The sequence below is a fragment of the Haemaphysalis longicornis genome, unplaced genomic scaffold (genome assembly GCF_048455015.1).
Source record: "Haemaphysalis longicornis isolate Haplotype H1 unplaced genomic scaffold, Haemaphysalis longicornis Haplotype H1 scaffold_4, whole genome shotgun sequence".
Taxonomy (NCBI): Eukaryota; Metazoa; Arthropoda; class Arachnida; order Ixodida; family Ixodidae; genus Haemaphysalis; species Haemaphysalis longicornis.
This window is the reverse complement of record NW_027526361.1, coordinates 110833380-110852396: the sequence shown is the minus strand read 5'-3', so window position 1 is coordinate 110852396 and position 19017 is coordinate 110833380. Positions and strand designations below refer to the sequence as shown.

Sequence of the window (19017 nt, the reverse complement as noted above, 5' to 3'; positions counted from 1 at the left end):
GTTTTAAATTCGAATTTTCCCCCAGTGATTTGTTTCTCTCTCAATTATTTCTTTGGCAATTATGGCTGACCATGCTTCTCCAACGACCTATACATATTTTATCGGCTAGTCGATCTTATCAACTGAGTGTAAACGCGTTTCATCTAGAGGTACATAAACTTTTGACCTGTCCACTTCCATGAATTTATAATTGAATACTGTACGCTGAGATACCCGGACTTCAAATTACGCCCATTCCGTATCCATCTTCACGCTTCCCTTGTTGCTTTACTAAAGCGAAAGCTTCCTCAGTGGGTCCCATGGCGTTCTGTCAGAAAACAAATGCTCTTCCCCATAGACCGGTTGGTTGACCGAAAAGATAAGATGTCTATACACGCGCTTCCATTGAGTCAAAACGGTTACTTGGAAATCGCGAAAAAGAAATGGTTCTAGGTAAGACAATGCACGCAGCGATCATGAAGGAGGAGTAGAATAGGATGCATTTATTTCATAAACCACGTATCGGTACACATTTAGATCGTTCGTTGATGCAAGTGTTTAGCGCACGAGAAATCCTAGCATGGGTTCGTTATTCTTTTGCGATTTGGGTCTCTGAAAGTTTGACTATCGATTGTACGCACTTCAAGGGAAAATTTGACGCACCTTTAGCGAAGGTTTCGACGCACGTTTGACGCAGTTTTGATGTCAAAAATCGTTTGCGCTTCTCTCAACTTCCTTTAGGAAAGGATGGTAAACGTTTATGTGTACCTGAAGCTCCGGTGTACCTGACGCTCCGGTGTACTTCTGGGAGTGATTTGACGCCTGATTTTAGGCAGGGTGGTGCATTCGCAAAAAACAAATCTAGTTCCCACCTTGATGTCCCGAGCAATTTGTATCCAGTCGTCCATGGTGGCATTCGACGAGTCAAGCAGAGGATCGTATTCAGAGATTGTGTACACAATCCGTCGGTGATCGCCGGTGTCTCTGTATGAGTAGCCGCATCCAAGGATAAAGGCAGAATATTAGGTTGCATCTAATTAAGTTACAATGTTCTTGTGTTAACAAAAAGTAACAATGTTATCATCAAGTTCACACGCCCGCGACGGTTTTTCGCTGGAATTGCCAAGTTCTGGAGCGTATTTCCTAAATATAGTTTTTACGCGGCAGTGCGCTTGATGATGCGAACTACAGTCAAACTCGATTATAACGAACTGCAATATGCGCCGCGATTAGTTCGATATATCCAATAGTTGATATAGCCAAACCACGGGAATCCCCCACTCTCCCCACCTCCGCCATCCCCGCATGCAGAAACGAACACAGTAATGTAACCATTACCTACCCAAAACAATTCATTTATTGCAAGTAATCAAGCTGCTTGCCGCCTTAACTGCCTACTTCGCAAAAAAGCGGTGATTGTTGTTTTCGCTTTCATTTTGGCGACGTCAACTAACTAGCACAGATTTCTCTACACGAAACATTGTTTGCACTAGTTCGAGTCTGCGTCCTTCAATATCGAAGAAATATTGGCGGAGCACATTCGCTGCCGAAAGCGCTTCATTAAGCGTCGGACGGCGCTTTTACTTGGGACGTACTACGCCTCTTGGGTGCTTTTCAGCACCACCATGCTGACATGGCATCGGCGACGGTGTCCGCGTCCGAGGGGCTGACAGTGACGGAAACGTTGTCGTCGGCACTCAGGAAATCGTCCAAGGACATTTCTTTCGGCACAGCATCGGGAACGTTGGCGTGCTCTTCCCGGAGTTCACCGATGCTGCCGTCTTGGTCCGGAATCGCTGACTGGCCGGGTTCCGTCGTGAGTCCGGCGCGTAAGAAACAGTTGCGGAAAGTGTCGGGCGTCACGTCGCTCCGTGCGAGGCGCAACGTCTCAGTCGCGGCTCCTTCTCCGTGGTCGCGGCTAATCCACATCTCCATCGCCGCTCAGAGACCATGCATTTCGGCGGCCATTCTAAGCACGCCGAGTTCGATATATCAGATGTTAACTTCATTATAAGAAGTATGTTTCGCATGTATTTCCCGAACTAATTTGTTTTTGTTTAATATGTAGTATAATTCTCTCTATCCGCGTTCGTTATAGTCAGGTTTGACTGTAACAACATTTTTTTCTAATATGGTCTGCGCTAGATGTAACTTAGTACAACAAACGACATTCGTGCAGGGATCGAGGAAACGCTGAAAATAGAAGGAAATTAGAAAGTAACTAATAGGAAGCTCGTAATCGGTAAAGACAGAAGGTACGCACTCAGGGACATGCAGGGTAACGTTACGCACAACATTAACGATATAATAAAGGTATCAGAACGATTTTACACCAGACTGAATTCCAGCGGGAGAAACTACTGAGAATACAAGCAAAACTCGCGATGTCCCACAAGTAACTAAGGACGTGACAAGAAAAAAAACTTGCCGGCGACGATGGCATAACCGTTAATGAGTTTAAGGAGGGAAGAGATATACCACTGGAAAAGCTTGCTTGCTAATTGTCGGAATGCTTAAGGACTCAAAAATGTCCATAGCCTGGAAAAACGCCAACATTACTCTGAATCATAAAAAGGAAGATGCCGAGGACCTTAAGAACTACAGACCCATCAGCTTACTGTCACTTGTTTGCAAGCCGTTTACCAAAGTTATAGTTAGCCGCACTGGAGACAGCCTGGATTCCCGATAACCCAGAGAAGAGGCTGGAATTAGGAATACGTACTCAACCATGAAGTGATAGAATAATCCCCAAAATTCACTAAACCCCTCTAAATGGCATTTATGGACTATGAGAAAGCGTTTGGCTCAGTCCAAACCGCAGCCATAAAAGCATCAAACGACCAGGGAATAGAAGAGGCCAAATAAACACTTCTAGAAGACATATATATGGAGTGTACGAGCAGGATAACACATCACAAGCAAAGTGAGAAATTCTTTGATGGAAAGGGAGTGAGACTGTTAACAGCATTCAGAAAGTTTGACTGGGAAAACACAGGATTAAGGAGAAACAGGCTAAACAGGCTATACTACAGTTATTTGAGGTTTGCAGACTGCAGAAACCCTCCAAAAAGTAGTTGGGGAACTATAATTTAGAAGCATGACCGTGGGGCAAAAAGAAGTATGAGTAACTCTGTAGTAATGAGGAATAAGCATGCCGTAAGCGCTTTTTTCCGCTCAGGAGACGAAACTCTACAAGCACAATAATATAACTACCTCGGAGAGATGGTCAGTGCTGCCCCCAAACGCGAGAGAGAAATACGGCGCACAATAGGTATGGGCTGGGGGGCACTCGGCAAGCACTGTCAAAAAATTAAAGGTAAGCTACCCATCAATGAAAAGACAAATATACAACAAATTCATACTGTCGGTGATGACACATGGAGCTGAAACTTGGCGCCTTACTAAACAACTGGAAAGCAAATTTAGTTCGGCTCATCAGATAATTGAACGAATAATGATAGCAGTAACACTTGGGGACAAAACGCGAGCTCCCTGGATCCAGGAACAAACTCGAGTAGATGATTCAGTTCACGAAAAAGAAAAACCAATGGATTTGGGCTGGCCTTGTAGTGAGACAAACAGACAACTGGTGAACAATTAGTGTAACAGGGCGGATACAAAAAGATGGGTCTAGAAGAAGGGGAAGGCCGATAACACGATGGAGGGATGACATACGGAAGTTCGGTGGCCAGCAGTGGACTCTAGTGGCGCAGGACAGGAGCTGTTGGAAGTCAGTGCGTGAGGTCTTGCCCTGCAGTGGGCCTGAGTACGCTTTTGATGGTGAGCATTATTTTAAATGCTCTGTATTATAAATGTTAATAATATTACCTTCAAACCAGAAGAACACATTCTTGTCTGCTGAGTATTGAGCTTGCACAGTAGAATACGATGTGCGGTCACTTGGAATAGAATTAGGAAGGGTGGCCTGCTGGGGTCATTTGTTCATTTATTCTGCTCGTACAAAACCCTGCGTTGTCACATAATGCCTGTGTCGCAGGGCAATGCGCCCTGACCCATACGCTAATGTTGCCACGTGGTATGACTTCTTGCATGCCTCGGTTCTCGCCAGTCTTATTCCACCAGCTCTCTGGCCGGCGCTCTGGTGAACGCTCCCGAGATTTCGTTTAAGACTTAATATCTGTATTGTCAGCAGTTGTCAAAACCATCACCAGCACAAGCATCTTAAACAAGAAGGGTTTTCGTCAGGGGACACCATCCCTTTGAATATACCTACAGCCTATATACGAGTTAAGGCTTATTTCGGTGCTTGAACTAAAAAAAAGTCAGATATTGAAGTGAATTGAGAATGATTCAACGCCTAACAATTGCAGACGCAACTGTAGTGGATTTGGGAAGCATTATCTATTAGTCAAGGGATACTGTCGTCGCCAGTGAAAGTAATATGAAAAAATGCGTTCTTTGATTGCTGAAAATCTTAAACAAGAAGGGTTTCCGTCAGGGGACACCATTCCTTTGAATATATCTACAACCTATATACCAGTTCGGGCCTATTTCGGTGCTTGATATAAGAAAAAGCCAGATATTGAAGTGAAATGGGAATGTTTCATCACTTGACAATTGCAGACCCAACTGTTGTGGCTTCGGGAAGCATTATCTAGTAATCAAGGGATAGCGTCCTCGCACAATGAAAGTAATATAAAAACAACGCGTTCTTTGAGTGCTGAAAAAGTGGCAGACATTTTCTGTATTTCCAACTCCTTCAAACAACACTTACTATAACTCAAAGATCTTTGGAAAGTAAAATGATAGGCGGTGCCTTTAGGGCCGAAAACGGCATCATAAATGAGGGGCAAACTCATGCCCAAGTGAGCCAAAATTGACAGATAATGGGAAGTACAGCGGCCTTGTTATGCGGGGGACGGAAAACAGGTCAACCATCAAAGCAATACAAGGGTTACGAAGAAGGAATGACAGGGAGAACAGCTAGAAAACAGTATGGAGGGATTAGATAGGAAAATTTCGGGCAGGAAATTTACTGCAGTAAATGAAAGTTTTTTTAAAGCCAATTGTCGAGGTGTTCCTCGTGCAGTGGACCTGAGCACGCTACAATATTCGAAATGACCTAAGAGGATGCGGAATTATTTACTGCCGAGCTGTTTATTGGTTAGCGACGGTACTACAATCTTGCCCGCACAAGTGCAAAAAACTATGCCCCTACCATGCTTGCGCTTCCTCAAAAGTGGTTTAACAGCGGACAATCGCGACTCCATTTGCAAGATGAGCTGAACAGTTTGTAATTCTTACTTTACACAGAGTAGGAAAAAAAGAGGATGAAAAACAACAGCATTAGATATTGGGTGCTTCCGTGCCTATCGAGATGTGCGCAGGACACACGTTGTACGCACGGCTGAAGAGCAACCCGCATGCGGTGAACGTCGGGCAGAACCGAGGCGTGAGCGTTAGCGATGACACGAAGCTCGTTGTACAAAACAAGACGCGTGGAACTAGCACTCGTGAACCTGAGCGCTTCCGTCAGGTTCAGAAGAACAAAGCCAATAAAGACATGAACACACATTTATTAGAGCCTCAGCTGAAACGTCAAGCGCCGAAAAAACGAGGCATGCCGGGAAGTAGAGAATACAGCAAAGCGACGAATATACCGAACAGTCAATACTTTCAAAACTACGAAAGCAGAATTTAAGAAAAGTTTTGATATGATATAAAACTTGCATGTAGTTGCGTGGTTTGTAATCGACTATGGTTCATATACGATCTAAATGGTACCTGTGGTGTTGGTGGTCAATAAAAGCAGAAAATTGTAACCCATGCATTGTTAGAGGCATTTTGTAGAGAGCGTGAACATCTTTAAAGAGTGTAAAATGCAGGATCCCTATACCCGACTTAGAATTGACTATACAACTAAAGACGAGAAGACACATCATGGGCCTTCCGATCCCAGCATACCTGGTCACTCTGCACGTTGATAAAGATCGTTTACGCACACCACGGGTTCTTTCATATGAAAGTGGTCGTTTCAGTTCGGCATAAAAGGGCAAGTTCAATAGGGCAGTTGAGTTTAAAAAGCTGCACAAAGCCTACCACCAATCATCGACGGCGACATCCCGATCAAAATTTACGTACGCTGCTGGTACCACCGGAAAGAACGAAATCAAAGCACTGCACAATGTTCGCCTGCAGAGTCCACTAAATCATTACAACATTCCGTTCAACCTACATAAAATGAAAGATTTTCCCCACGAAATGCAAATAGCTGAAAATGTGGTCCGCCTACTTCGTTCAGCTTTCTTCTCCAGCTACCTTCACACAAGGAATTCGCACATACAAACTTGGAACTCAATAAATATTTAACGCTGGTTGAGATCTCTTCTCAGTAATGCAGTTACGAACGCTTTCTGCGGCAGAAAAGCTGATGTATTCGCAACTGCAAACAATAAAATATGTTTTAAAACCTTTATTTTGACGGTAAGCATTCTCATGCACCGTGAGCATACCTATATCACGATCGCTTATAGATTAACCACACCAAGATCGATAGTCGCCAGTCGCCCAGTGGTTCAGCAACTGGTTAGCGACACTAAGCAAGTTTGAATGCATCTTTGGCTACAAAACCATAATAATCCAAGCTAAAGCAATGCGGCCGTTGACTACGTCCAGTGTATGGTGATAAATTTTCAGATTTTTCTGTTGCTCCAAAAACAGCTATTTAGAGACCCAACCGATGTAAAAGAAACGGCAGACTAGAATGTTTTCAGCAACTCCGCAGTCGTGCACACTTCAGCGTCCTTGGTGGAAATCATAGCAAGGTAGCAAACACATTACTTACGGCAGGACCAGGGGAGGATTCTCAGAGTCGGGGAAGTGATGTTTCGCGTACGTGGCATCGTGGAGTTGCGGAAAATCGCGCAACCGCTTGTCCAAAACTCCTGGCTCGGGCTTCAGCACTGAAACAGAAAGTTGCTTGCAAATAATCAAAACATCTCGACAGTTAGAAGCGCCAGGTGAATCAAGAATGTTTCATTATTTTTCTAGCCGCAGAAACAATATTTCGTACTTTCTATGAACGTAGGAGTGAATTCAGTGCACAGTCCCCGTACATTGCTCAAACCGCCCATTGCAGTAGGTTCGGGTTTAATCGACCAGATTTAGGGGAATTCCCCGAGGTGGAGCAAGTTTTGGTGAAGGAAAGTTCGACATACACCTAAATGCAGCCATACGGCTACAAAGGAAAACTATACAGCTTTCTCAGGAACTTCGCAGTGAAAGAAAAATTCGTCCTGATCCATGATTCGAACCTGGGACCCCCGCTTAACCGGAGCAGTCGCTCTACCAACTGAGCTTACCAGGAGGCTAGTAGTTTGTGTAGCGAGAGCGAATTGATCAACAACTGTTCTATAGCTTTCCTTTGTAGCCCTATGACTGCATTTAGGTGGATGTCAAAGTTTCCTTCACAGAAACTTACTCTACCTTGGGAAATTCCCCTAAATCTGGTCGATTAACGCCTGTCCTTCACTTCGAGTTGTTGATCAATTGGCTCTCCCGCTGCAAACTACTAGCCCCCTGATAAATAAGCTGATTGAAAGCAACTGCTTCGCCTGTCACCCGCCCGAAGAGACAGCGCATCGCCTTGATAATGGCATGCATGGAAGGAGCAGCAACAGCAAGATTCGCGGGGCGCGTGAGCAGATAAGGCACAAACTCATTCGCGATTTCTTATTTCTTTCTTTTGTTTATTACATTCTCGCTAACTCAGAGGCAGCCTGTTTGAAGGCGTTGCTTTACGATGCGCGAGGAGGCGCCGTCACGTGGTATTTTTCATATTTCGCGGGTTTTCTTTATCACTCATAATAAATGTGCACCAGTTAGTTCGTCGCTGAAAATACCGCAGTTAGATGCCCCTTGTGGGTACCTACAAGTGCCTCATTGATACTTTAGTCATTATGACAGTACTTTTCGAGTTAGATAATTAATTATATTTATTTATTTTAGTCACAGTCACGAGAAAATGGTGCCCGCTTCTCCACAGTACTGCAAACATGATGCACTAGGTTTTCTTCGAGTTACGCCATTACTCTTATTTAAAGCTTGGTGCATGATAGCTAGGATACCCTGTCTGCGTGTATAGTGTATATATATATATATATATATATATATATATATATATATATATATATATATATATATATATATATATAAGACAGAAAATAAGGGTTGGCAGGACTGCCAAGGGCTGCCAACCCTTATTTTCTGTCTTATTTTCACGGAGCCCCTCATTTCCCATTTTCTGAGTCGCTATATATATATATATATATATATATATATATATATATATATATATATATATATATATATATATATAGACTGAAAACATAAAAACTCACACAGAGCACGAAAACAATAAGGTTAGTAGAGACAGACAAACGAGAAAGACGTAGAAAATAAAAATAAGTTTACTGACGTTTCAGGGAGAGGACTCCCTTTCTTCAGAGTGCGGGAGTCCTCTCCCTGAAACGTCAGTAAACTTATTTTTATTTTCTACGTCTTTCTCGTTTGTCTCTGTCTCTACTAACCTTATATATATATATATATATATATATATATATATATACACAAAGTAGAAGTACGCTCTTCGGAGACTTTATTTCCAACGTTTCGACCTGAGACAGGTCTTCCTCAGGATTCCTGAGGAAGACCTGTCTCAGGTCGAAACGTTGGAAATAAAGTCCTGAGGAAGACCTGTCTCAGAGTCTCCGAAGAGCGTACTTCTACTTTGTGCGTATTCCTGCAGCAACTAAGGACTCCACTTCACGACTACATACATACACATATATATATATATATATATATATATATATATATATATATATATATATATATATATATATATATATATATATATATATATATATATATATATATATATATTTATATATATATATATATATATATATATACCTGAAGCCGCAGAAGCCACAAGGCCTATCTTGTTTGATGATTTGATGTGGCAGCGACTGCTGCAGCCAACCACCGTTTTCAAATTTCGCTGCGCGCTACGGGCCGGTGCATGGAGGAAAGAAAAAGTATTCTTTCCTCCATGGACGTGTGCTTGTTATTCCCGGGTAGCGTGGCTTTTTTTTCTCCCTCACGTCACACAAAGATGGCCAGCAATGATCGTCTGCGGCGCGATATTTGTCCCGTGTAGACATCGGGCGGCCGAGAACGCGGTGTGAATGTGTAATCGTCTGCTATGTCAGCTGTCGCCGTGCTGGCTACAAAAAGGTGCATGGAAAGACCGAACAAATGTATTTTGTAATAAAATCATGCCCATTAACTCAGAAAACACCAAATAGGCGTTCACAATAGAACAGCAATGTGACAACAAAACTATACACAATAGCAAAACGTTAACAGCCTGTAATACCTCTTTCCGTGACAATTAAATAAAATCGCGTTTTCAAGGAGAAGCTGCCCAGACTTCGCCTCTTTCCTTCAATACCTTCAAAAGAGGCGGTTACGAATCTTAAGTGTTTGGGTTTGTACAGTGATTTTGCATTCGGATTGAGCAATTGGGATGTTTTGCGCATACAAGCGTGCATGATATGAACATTCGGCTGTATTCTACAGCGCGATCGTTTACAGCTGCAGCCCTTAATAAACGAGCTAACGGCTAGGCAGCGGGTTATTGCGATCGTGTGGCCGGACTGCTCGTTGCATCTGAATCTACAACGATTAGCGGGAAGCCATTTCGCAACTGTCTAATTCACGGCCAAACGAAAAGCACGACTCGTGTTGCGACAATGTGAGACAACGGGGGTGCTTTTGGTGTCAGCCCAGTGGATTTTTAAGGCCAACGCTTCTTAACAGACAATCTATGTTTATGACTTCGTTTACGCGGCCGGCGAGAGAGACCCAACTGCGTGAGTTGGCCTTCAAAAATGGCGGGTCGTTGTAAAGTATTTGTGAAAGGGCCTAAATAGCCGCCTGATGGTTACGTTTCTTCAGTTTATTCGATCATCGTTCGAAATAAACTTTTGCGCAACGCCGGCGGCGGCAACAAGCAGTTTTCCGTCGTATTCCCCGCTTTTCCCTAGAAATCCCTCCCGTGCGCGTCTAGGTACCCGCTGTCCCTATAGACTTCAATAAGACCGCTCCGTAGCCTAGCCTGTGGGCTATCGAGAAAGCGCGATAGTGGGAATCTTATTCGCAGACTTATTGAAGCCCGTGAATAAGAAAGACTAGACTGTGAATAAGACTGCCAATAAGCACCCTTTTTCGAGCAAGCGGGCTCAGGAGGTACCCTGCACCACCCACTGAGTACAGCCTTCATATTTTGTCTCCCGCATAAGAGTACTAGCATTTCCAGTTCACATCTTACCTCCATGTTCATCTTTAGTCATGCCGATAGTGCCTCCTGTGTAGATGACCATAACGCGGGCTTCCTTTTCAGTGTTGGACAGTCCCATCGGGACTAGTCGGAGTGCTGCAACTTCCTCGGTGAGCGAGCGCAGATTCTTCGGAACATACGAGTCATCAATCGGTCCCGCCATCTGTAAATTCGAGACGACCACACAGAACATGCTAAACCAGTACTACCAATGGCGTCCCGCACCATCTAACGGGACCTCCTTTCCACTAATTTAACCACAAGATTGGTACAGCGCCTGGAACTGAAACGACCCATCTTGTTGAATTAAGCAGAGGCGTGGAGTTAACCCCTGTGAACACCACACATTTTTGTAAGAACAGGGGCATTGCAACCAGTTCATTAGGCGGCCTCTCATTCTACTGCAATGATCGATCCCAAGCAACCACCGGACGTCCGTCGGCCGGCCACCGTATACGTTCATTCCGGCTCTAGCGGACGTCCGTATGACGTCCATTTTAGTGCTGATGGACGTACCATGTACGTCCGTGGGACGTCCGGATTTAACACTTCCGTACGTCCAGTCGGACGTCCGAAATCAGATGTATTTTAAAAGTTCAGTAAAAATTTCCATAATCGCATAACGAGAAGTTCTTACAATGAATACTGCAGTGCGCGAGGCAAACACACTACCGGGCAGATAGGCATAAATAACCACAGTGAACTTGCTTCATATGATTCGTTAGCGGTTCTCTATTCTTATATATCTTTCTCCAAACAAATAACAGTTGGAAATGGTGAGCTGCTTCAAAAAAGTGAAAAAATAGTCTTACTTTTAGAAATATTCAGATGAAGCTTGCAATATACAAGTCAGGGTGTTGACGTACAAAATTTTTTTAATTGATAAGCAAAGTAGCTTTTTCGTTTTTGTTTTTTATTCAATTTGGTTGGTATTTGATGATTCGTATTAACTTTTTCCGTCCATTGGCGGGTGACATTCGGACTTGTACATGCGTGTCTGGATGTCCGCAGTACGTCCGAAACTGTGCATCCAAACATGGACGCACAGTGGCCGTCCAAGCTGGGCATTGGATGTTCGGCCGTATTTCGGACGTCCGGCGGACGCCCGTGGTTGGTTGGGGAGGCTCCGTTTGATTGCTATGCGTGTCGCTTCGTAGTACGAAAAAATGATTACGAACCAACCGAATCTCACTTGATATGATATTCACGGCTTACCTTCAAATAGGTTGCTTGAATATGCTTCGAAGTTGTAACGGCAATGTACCGTATTTACTCGATTATAACGGGAGCTGTTTTCCTACTTTGTGGTACTTGACGTCGACCCTTACGTTACAATCGAATGCCGATGTTGAAGTTGGCTAAAAATTGCAATTATGCATACAATTATCATCGACGGCGCCTACAGTTTTGGCCATTTCCCAATCTATGTTGGTAACATGCGCCCGAGTGATTCGTTCTCTTCACAACACTCTAACCCCAAATCTATTCGTTTTAAGTGCGAATGCACTTTATAAGCGACCCTGAATTCCGTTGACCGCCGTCCGTCCACATAGCAACAGCTGCGGGTGCGCGCGCTCCTCGTCTTCCTTGGCAACGGGGGGAGATGGCACATACCCACGTGGGGGATTGGCCAGGAATCTCCTCGTCTTCCTTGGCAACGGGGGGAGATGGGCGCGCGCTGCCTGGCCGCTGACATGGCACATACCCACGTGGGGAATTGGCCAGGAATCGGGCGTGAGAAGGGCTAATGCACCCGCTTAAAGGAGTACTTACACGAAATTTCAAAGCTGAGATCCGCTCTAGCAATCAAGTACAACGACAACAGAAATAGGTGTCTGTGCATGGCACATACCCACGTGGGGAATTGGCAAGGAATAGGGCGTGAGAAGGGCTAATCCACCCGCTTAAAGGAGTACTGACACGAAATTTCAAAGCTGAGATCCGCTCTAGCAATCAAGTACAACGACAACACAAATAGGTGTCTGTGAATAAATGCATCTTTCTTTCTTTGTAGTTGTGTGTGTGTGTGTGATCTCTCTTTCGCGAACATTACCGCACCGCGCAAATTCAACTCGTGCATTCGCACTTTCACATTCTTCCCCTCGGGGAAATGCGGGGAAATTTTTTTTTCTTCTACGCTGGTAGTGACGGCGTTGAAGGCGTGCCCAGGACTCGGTGGTTTTCGTTTGCCTTGATAGTTTCGACTCACCTTCGACTCCCCTGCGATGTCAAGCGTGTCCCGCTCAGTGCGACGACGCCCGTCTCGAGGGACACGCTATTTGGATGGCTGAAGAAATCGGCAATTCAGCTGCTGCCCGAAGAGTTGACGTGAACGAATCGACCACCTGCAGCGGCTCCAGTGGGTGCGCCTATTAAGCAAACCCGACCAAAAAGGATTCTGTAGGCCTCAAAACAGCCACAACGTCGAACTAGGGAAGCGTGTTGCTGATTTCTTCACAGAACAGGGCAACCTCCTCACGGTGGTCAGGGTTCAACTGATATAGCTCAAAGGAAGCGATGTGGCAGGGCGGGCCAATTCTCTAAGGAAACGGCGCGCGTCACTTGCCCGTCGTTTTGAATGGGGGCGCACGTGATTGCCCGTGTGCAAAATGTTGTCACGTGTTGCGTCATCCGGAAAAATACCGCGGAGCAGTCGCTCCTGGCCCGTGACCTACTTGTTATGCAGTTTTATATGATCTGAAAGACGAAAGGCCCTAAGGCCTCCAAGTGTAAGTCAACCGCCCGCTTTGGCAAAAGGCGGCCAGAAGCGATGGGGGGCAGGGGGGGGAGGGGGGGGGAAGTGCTTCAAATTCAAATGGCGCTCGCTTCACGGCGAAAGATTCAAGTGCTTCAAATTCAAATGGCGCTCGCTTCACGGCTCCTGCGCGGTGCACAGGCAGTTCCGTTCACGCCTTTTCGTCTGCTAATTGTTTTTACCACTGTTTTTTTGTAACAATTGAAGCTCGTTTGCGCCAAATAGTTCGGCGATGTACCTTAACGTGATTTCAACAAACATTTTCGCGCTGTCGCCGATGGATGTACCCGTGTGTCAACTCCAACTCCCCAATAACTAAGCGGGCGCAAGGAACAAATATATGCCACGCATTTTTCCGCCAGGGGCACTTGGGCTGCACCAGTGCGCAAGCACGCGGCTGCACCAGCATGGGCAGTACGAGGTAAATCGAACGCTGCCGCAAACCGCGCCTAAATCAGTGTATCTCGACTAGGCGGTGCATCTGCCTCTTCGTAGGCGGCGCAGCAATCTCCGCAAGCTCCGAGACGACAAATGCGATGGCCAAGGCGACAACACACATCGCGCGAAGCGTTCATCCTGAGCGATGGGGAGTTTGTGCGCAAATTTTGGCTTTCCAAGAGCTCGGTGCGCCCTCTGTGGCGAGTTGCGGCCGTCCTGAACCTCAACAGGCAACGTTCCCTAGAAGCTTTTATAAGGACAACGCCAGTTCCTTTCCTTCGTTTCCACCGACACCTTGGAAGGCCGGGGTCTTGCTCGAATTTGACGAAAAAATGACGTCACACGCGAAACGACGGCGCCGATTTGGAGATTTGCGCGAACCAAGTTCACAGCGTCACAGGTGGGCGTATAGTCAAAGCGTTGCAACAATAAATATTCTTTTCAAAGCTACCCTTGCCTTCGTGCGAGTACTTCGGTGCTTCTTTCTTTCTTTCTTTCTTTGCTCGACACGACAAAGTCACCCCTCAAGTTTATTCCGCGATTTTATTTTTTCTTTCTTGATACAATGAAAAGTCACTACTCACGTTACAATCGCGTTCGCGTTGCAATCGAGTAAATACAGTGTATCCTCCTACTAGCAGTATAGCCACGCGGTAAATGCGCCAGTAGGGTGCAAAAAAAAAATAAACCAAGTTCTACTCCGTGTGAAAAAGCGGAAACGTGGTTTTTCGGCTCGAACGTCAACGGGCCCTCGCCAGGGGGGTAAAGCGAGCTCCGAGACCGTACGAATCGTGGGCGCTGACATGATACAATTCCCATGGTTGCCAGATCAATTGTATTCAGCCTTCTAAAAAGTTCTGCCGTAATTATTTAACTAAAACAAAGAACTGAAGTAAAATAGCTACAAATTATTGCTTCAGTAATTAAAAGTAGCTTCATAAAAAACTTTTAGTGTAATTAAGCTCCAATTAGCGGAGAAAAAGTAAGTGCGTAGTTCAGTTTTGGTTTCGATTTTTTTAAGTGTGCTAGAAAGGGGCGAGGCCCTTGCGCCTGACTTTGTGTGCAGTCTCCGGCTCAGGTCTGCGTGCGTGCAAAACGTATACAAGTTATACAACTCGGATGCACGCGCTGAGCAAGTGCCTCCCCGGTCGCTTGCGAGGCTGTCATTCTTTCTTCACGTTAAGCACCCTATCTATTGCCCCTGAACTGACGCCGGAACAGCGATTCCGATCTGACCTTGACTACCGCAAGTTTACTACAGGCTACGGAGTGGCAGCCAGCGATCGTACCCGTTGGAAGAGAAATAAAAGGAGCTCTTATAATCGTTCGGTTCCAGTTGTTTTATTCATGGAACTTCTTACAGCTCTTCGTGCTTCGAACTTTCGCGCAAACGTTCGTGAAGGTAGAACGAAACAATAGGTAACGAAATGCGGTTTCTTTTTTAATCAGTCACAACAAATCAATAAGTTAATGTTCTCTCCTCGCGCGCTCTGTGCGGTAAATTACTGCCCATTCAATACTGCGCATTCAGTCCCGCAAGCTTTCCCTTTGAAGTGGTGGAAAGCAGCTAGAACTTGACGAATACAGACAGAAAGGAAAACGGGACACGCCGCGGACTGTATTTCGCATACTCCCTTGGCATCCACTCCGTTGGCCTGCGATCGACCGCGCTCTTTCGTTCCTGTGCTTCAAAGCGCCGCGACTCACCGGCAATATCAGCGTTGGCCCATGCGATGTTTTTTTTGTCTGTGTCAATAAAGTTTTACATTGAGCTAAAGCCACAGTTCACTTCACTTCGTTTGAAAAGCATTGAGCGACTCGCAATATGTCACAGAATGGCAAATAAAGCGGCACAGCGCAAAAATGCAAGGAGATCATACGGAGATTCATTTTTCTGTGCGCCCAGTACGGATCAGCTGACTCCTCGGCGTCCTCGCGCATGCGATCAGTCGCATTCGAGCTTGCGCGCAAGTGTTGTGTGAGCGTTGCCACATCTTGCTCAAATAGTCTCAGTTCATATAAGTCACACGTACGCTAAACCTAAAACACGTCGGTTACCTACCCACAGGAGATAAACTACGCAATGCTGTCGACGCCGCCTACACAAAATCCGCCTGGCCAGCGGTCCGCCATGTTACAATTAATCCCGGCATGCTTTGCTAGCCGGACGCGGAAACGCCATAGTAGCACGTTGCCCGATTACAACCCATCGCCTTCGCCGTTTTTAGTAAGCAAAAGCTCAGCTGGCAACCTTCAAATCGTTGTATCATGTCTGCCACTGTGTGTCGTACGGTTCCAATGCATTGACTCAGCGGCGCGCTTTCCCTCTAGAGTCAGTATATTATCTCTATGGCCCTCGCCCAAGAACGGCAGCGCCATCGCCGCGCAAATTGTACGGTTCGCTCTAAGGAATATGCAGCTAAAAGACCTCTAAAGCGGTATGAAGCGGAACCCGCCTCTATGAGAAGACTGCGCCCTCAATCGGTAGGTCCTGGAACCAGCGGGGAAGCAGTCCCCAAGGCCACCAGTAGAGGCCGCCGGCGGGTCTGAGAACTTCGTACATGCTTGCTGTATATGCTTCTTGTATATGCTTCTTCGTATATATGCTTCGTATATATGCTTCTTCGTATACGTGCTTCCTATATGTACTTCGTTCGTACATGCTTCTTGTATAAGCTTCCTGTATGTGCTTGGCAGAGTTGCGCGTCTGATTTCCACTAGCTGCCGCGCCGCCGGTTCTACCGTAACAGGAACACCCGCACTAAATGGAGGTTCGTTGTGCTTCTTGGATATTTCGATGCCTCGCCGATGTTGTAGCGGGAGACAGAAGCCTTCTTGATGATCTGTGTTAGGGCCTGAAGGTGCGGCACTGTTGTTGACATGACGACGATGTTTTTAGAGGGTTTTTAAAACTGAATATTTACAGAGAAGATATACACAGAATATTCACAGACTGAAGGTAGGTTTAGCGAAGTAACAAATCAAGTGAGAGCCCGAGCCAGCTATAAATTTGTGCTCATGGCATTCCCGCCAGCGACGGACCCTGACCTAAAGAAGTACTGGCGCGAAGGTTTCGTGTTACATTTTTTTCGCAGCCATGGGTACCTGCACTTTTTTTCGCAGCCATGGGTATCAGCCCACTAATTATAGAATGGCACATTACAAGGTCCATCGCAGCGTAAACAATCATTTACGGCGCTGTTTATTCTGTCATCTTCGGTTTCGACCAAACGAACGCTGAGCGACCGCCATGTCAGGAGGTAGCCACCGGACGTCACCTTTCTTGTCGCAACGCTGCAGGTCTGGACGCGGGTGCGACCGAGAGGACGCGCTCGCCCTGACCGGCCGAGGTCTTCGTCATTCCCGCGCGCCCAGGCAGCATGACGTCAGTCCCAAAACCATGACGTCTACACACAGTGTACCAGCGCGCGCAACCGCAGCCAGCGCGTCGGCTACGTCACGGGAGCCCCGACGTTGGCAGTTTGGGGCAAGTAGCAGACGATGTCATGCTGGCTCACTCGTGGCTTTCTCGTTCGGGCAGAGATTCAAATGGATTTACAATATGATATACGGAACGGCTACTGTTGGAACTTGCTGGGATATGTCTGCTGGCAAAAAGGCAGCATTTTACATAGTTATCTCAGCTTTGAAATCTCGTGTCCCTACTCCTTTAAACGACCAAATATTACTCGAGAGTTTATTGGATCCAGCCATTTCATAAAATGAGCTGAAGGGGTTAATGTATTAAGAACGGCTGAGGGGAAATTATAAATGGAGAACACAAAAAAAGCAAGGCTCGTTGGATTTTTTGAAGCATTGGACCTCTTGACGCGTTGGACCTCTTGAATCGGCTGTCACGTGACTATTGGACCTCTTGTCTCGTTGAACCTCTTAACTCATCGAACCTCTTGAACAGAAGCGAATGGAAAAGAGGGAGGGGAGCGCAATATAGGCGCGCGGCTTTTTTTTTTTCTTTTTGCTAAAAGAAATGTTACGCCCGCAAAGGCCCGCTTCTTGGCAGGTCTTCGCCACAGGGGTAGACGTGCTAGAGCTTATTGAGTAAAACAGCACAAATAAGAAGAAATAAAGACATGGATTGCTCCGATAGAGGGACGTCAAAGGTTGAAAAGTCCAGTGTGTAGCCACCGAATGCGAACATACCCTTTTTTTATCAAAGCGTGAAGCCAACAAAGCAGCTGCAGTTACGGAGCACACGGCAGGGAGATGCGTCTCGAAAGCGTGATTTCCGCCGCTTGTAACTCCGGTACAAAAAAACATCATGCATCGTGATTTTCAGCAGTGTTGTTGGCCCGCTTGGGAGTCCAGTTTCCATAAGTTCGAAAAAAAAAATTCAGCCCGGGTTTTTTTTAGTTTTATTTTCAAATTTACACATTTTTTTCAAAAAACAGGGTGGTCAATCTGTTTTTGTGTATATTTAATTTTTTATAGACAATTCATATTTCACATATAGCTTTACAAATATCTGGTCGGCGTTAAGTCTGACTCACAAGTAACTCCCTATGTAGATACGTAGATAGCGGGCGCCCAAGTTAGTGGCAGTGTAGAATCTCGCCTGATTTCGCAACTTCTTTCTTAATTTTTTTTTTGTTCGCGGCGGAAGGCAAACTTTCTCGTAACCTGTGGGTCATTTCGGTGCAGGTTTTATTTTCAAACAAGTTTTAGTCAGAACGAACAAATTTTGCCGTGCACAAAAACCCAATTTTGGAAAAAAAAAAAAAAACTGCATCCGCCAGAAGTCTTGCGTCACCCGCGCCAACTTTGCTGTTTTTTTTTCTCGCGAAGTGCGAACGCTAGAGGAAAATAGATTGTAGATTTCGGGTTTTCTATGGCTAGCGCATAACTCGTAAAATTTGGAAACAAAGGAACGAAAAAATGTGCGTGTTCACGCATGTTCGTCCTCTCGTGGAACCGGCCTCGTCTTCCTGCGTCAAAATATTGTTACAGTGTGTCAGCAGCCAAATAACGGGAATGTAGTACATAGCCATAAGCAGTGCGGACATGTGCTAGAGCTCAGCTGTGTAGAAGAGGTTTGTGCTAGGTCCAACACGGTGCTGGCTTCCCTGTACATACGTGTGTGAAATACACCTTCATTTTCACGTATTCATCTCCGTAACATCGTGGTGGAGGTTGCCTGACACCCCTTCCCTCTCGTCTTGGCTCCCCAATCCTCGAGGCTTCGTGACCCTTCATCAAGTTACGCCGCATTGGGCGTCATATTCATCCTGCCACCAAAGGAGCGCTCCGCCCTGGGAGTCGGCGACTCCTCTGGTCGCCGTTACTCAGCCCCGCGAGCCTGGTTTCTTCACCGGCACTGACAACGTCGACGTCGAAGATTGCATCAAGCACTACGAGCGAATCAGGGCCTTCAACAGCTGGGACCTCACTATCATGCTTGCCAACCTCCTTCACTGCTTCAGAGGTACGGCCCTCACGTCGTACGAAACGAATGAAGCCACACTCA

General features: G+C 45.8%; 1 protein-coding gene across 1 annotated transcript in view; it reads right to left on the bottom strand.

Annotated features, from left to right (window-relative positions):
• LOC144180488 (L-asparaginase 1-like) overlaps window positions 1-19017 on the bottom strand; it is a 39712-nt gene that overhangs the window by 15399 nt on the left and 5296 nt on the right. The window contains exons 2-4 of the mRNA XM_077708827.1: window positions 10334-10505; window positions 6785-6902; window positions 852-963 (exon numbers count right to left, since the gene is read on the bottom strand). Of these exons, the coding sequence (XP_077564953.1) occupies window positions 852-963; window positions 6785-6902; window positions 10334-10505 (402 nt within the window). The remainder of the gene's footprint in view (window positions 1-851; window positions 964-6784; window positions 6903-10333; window positions 10506-19017) is intronic.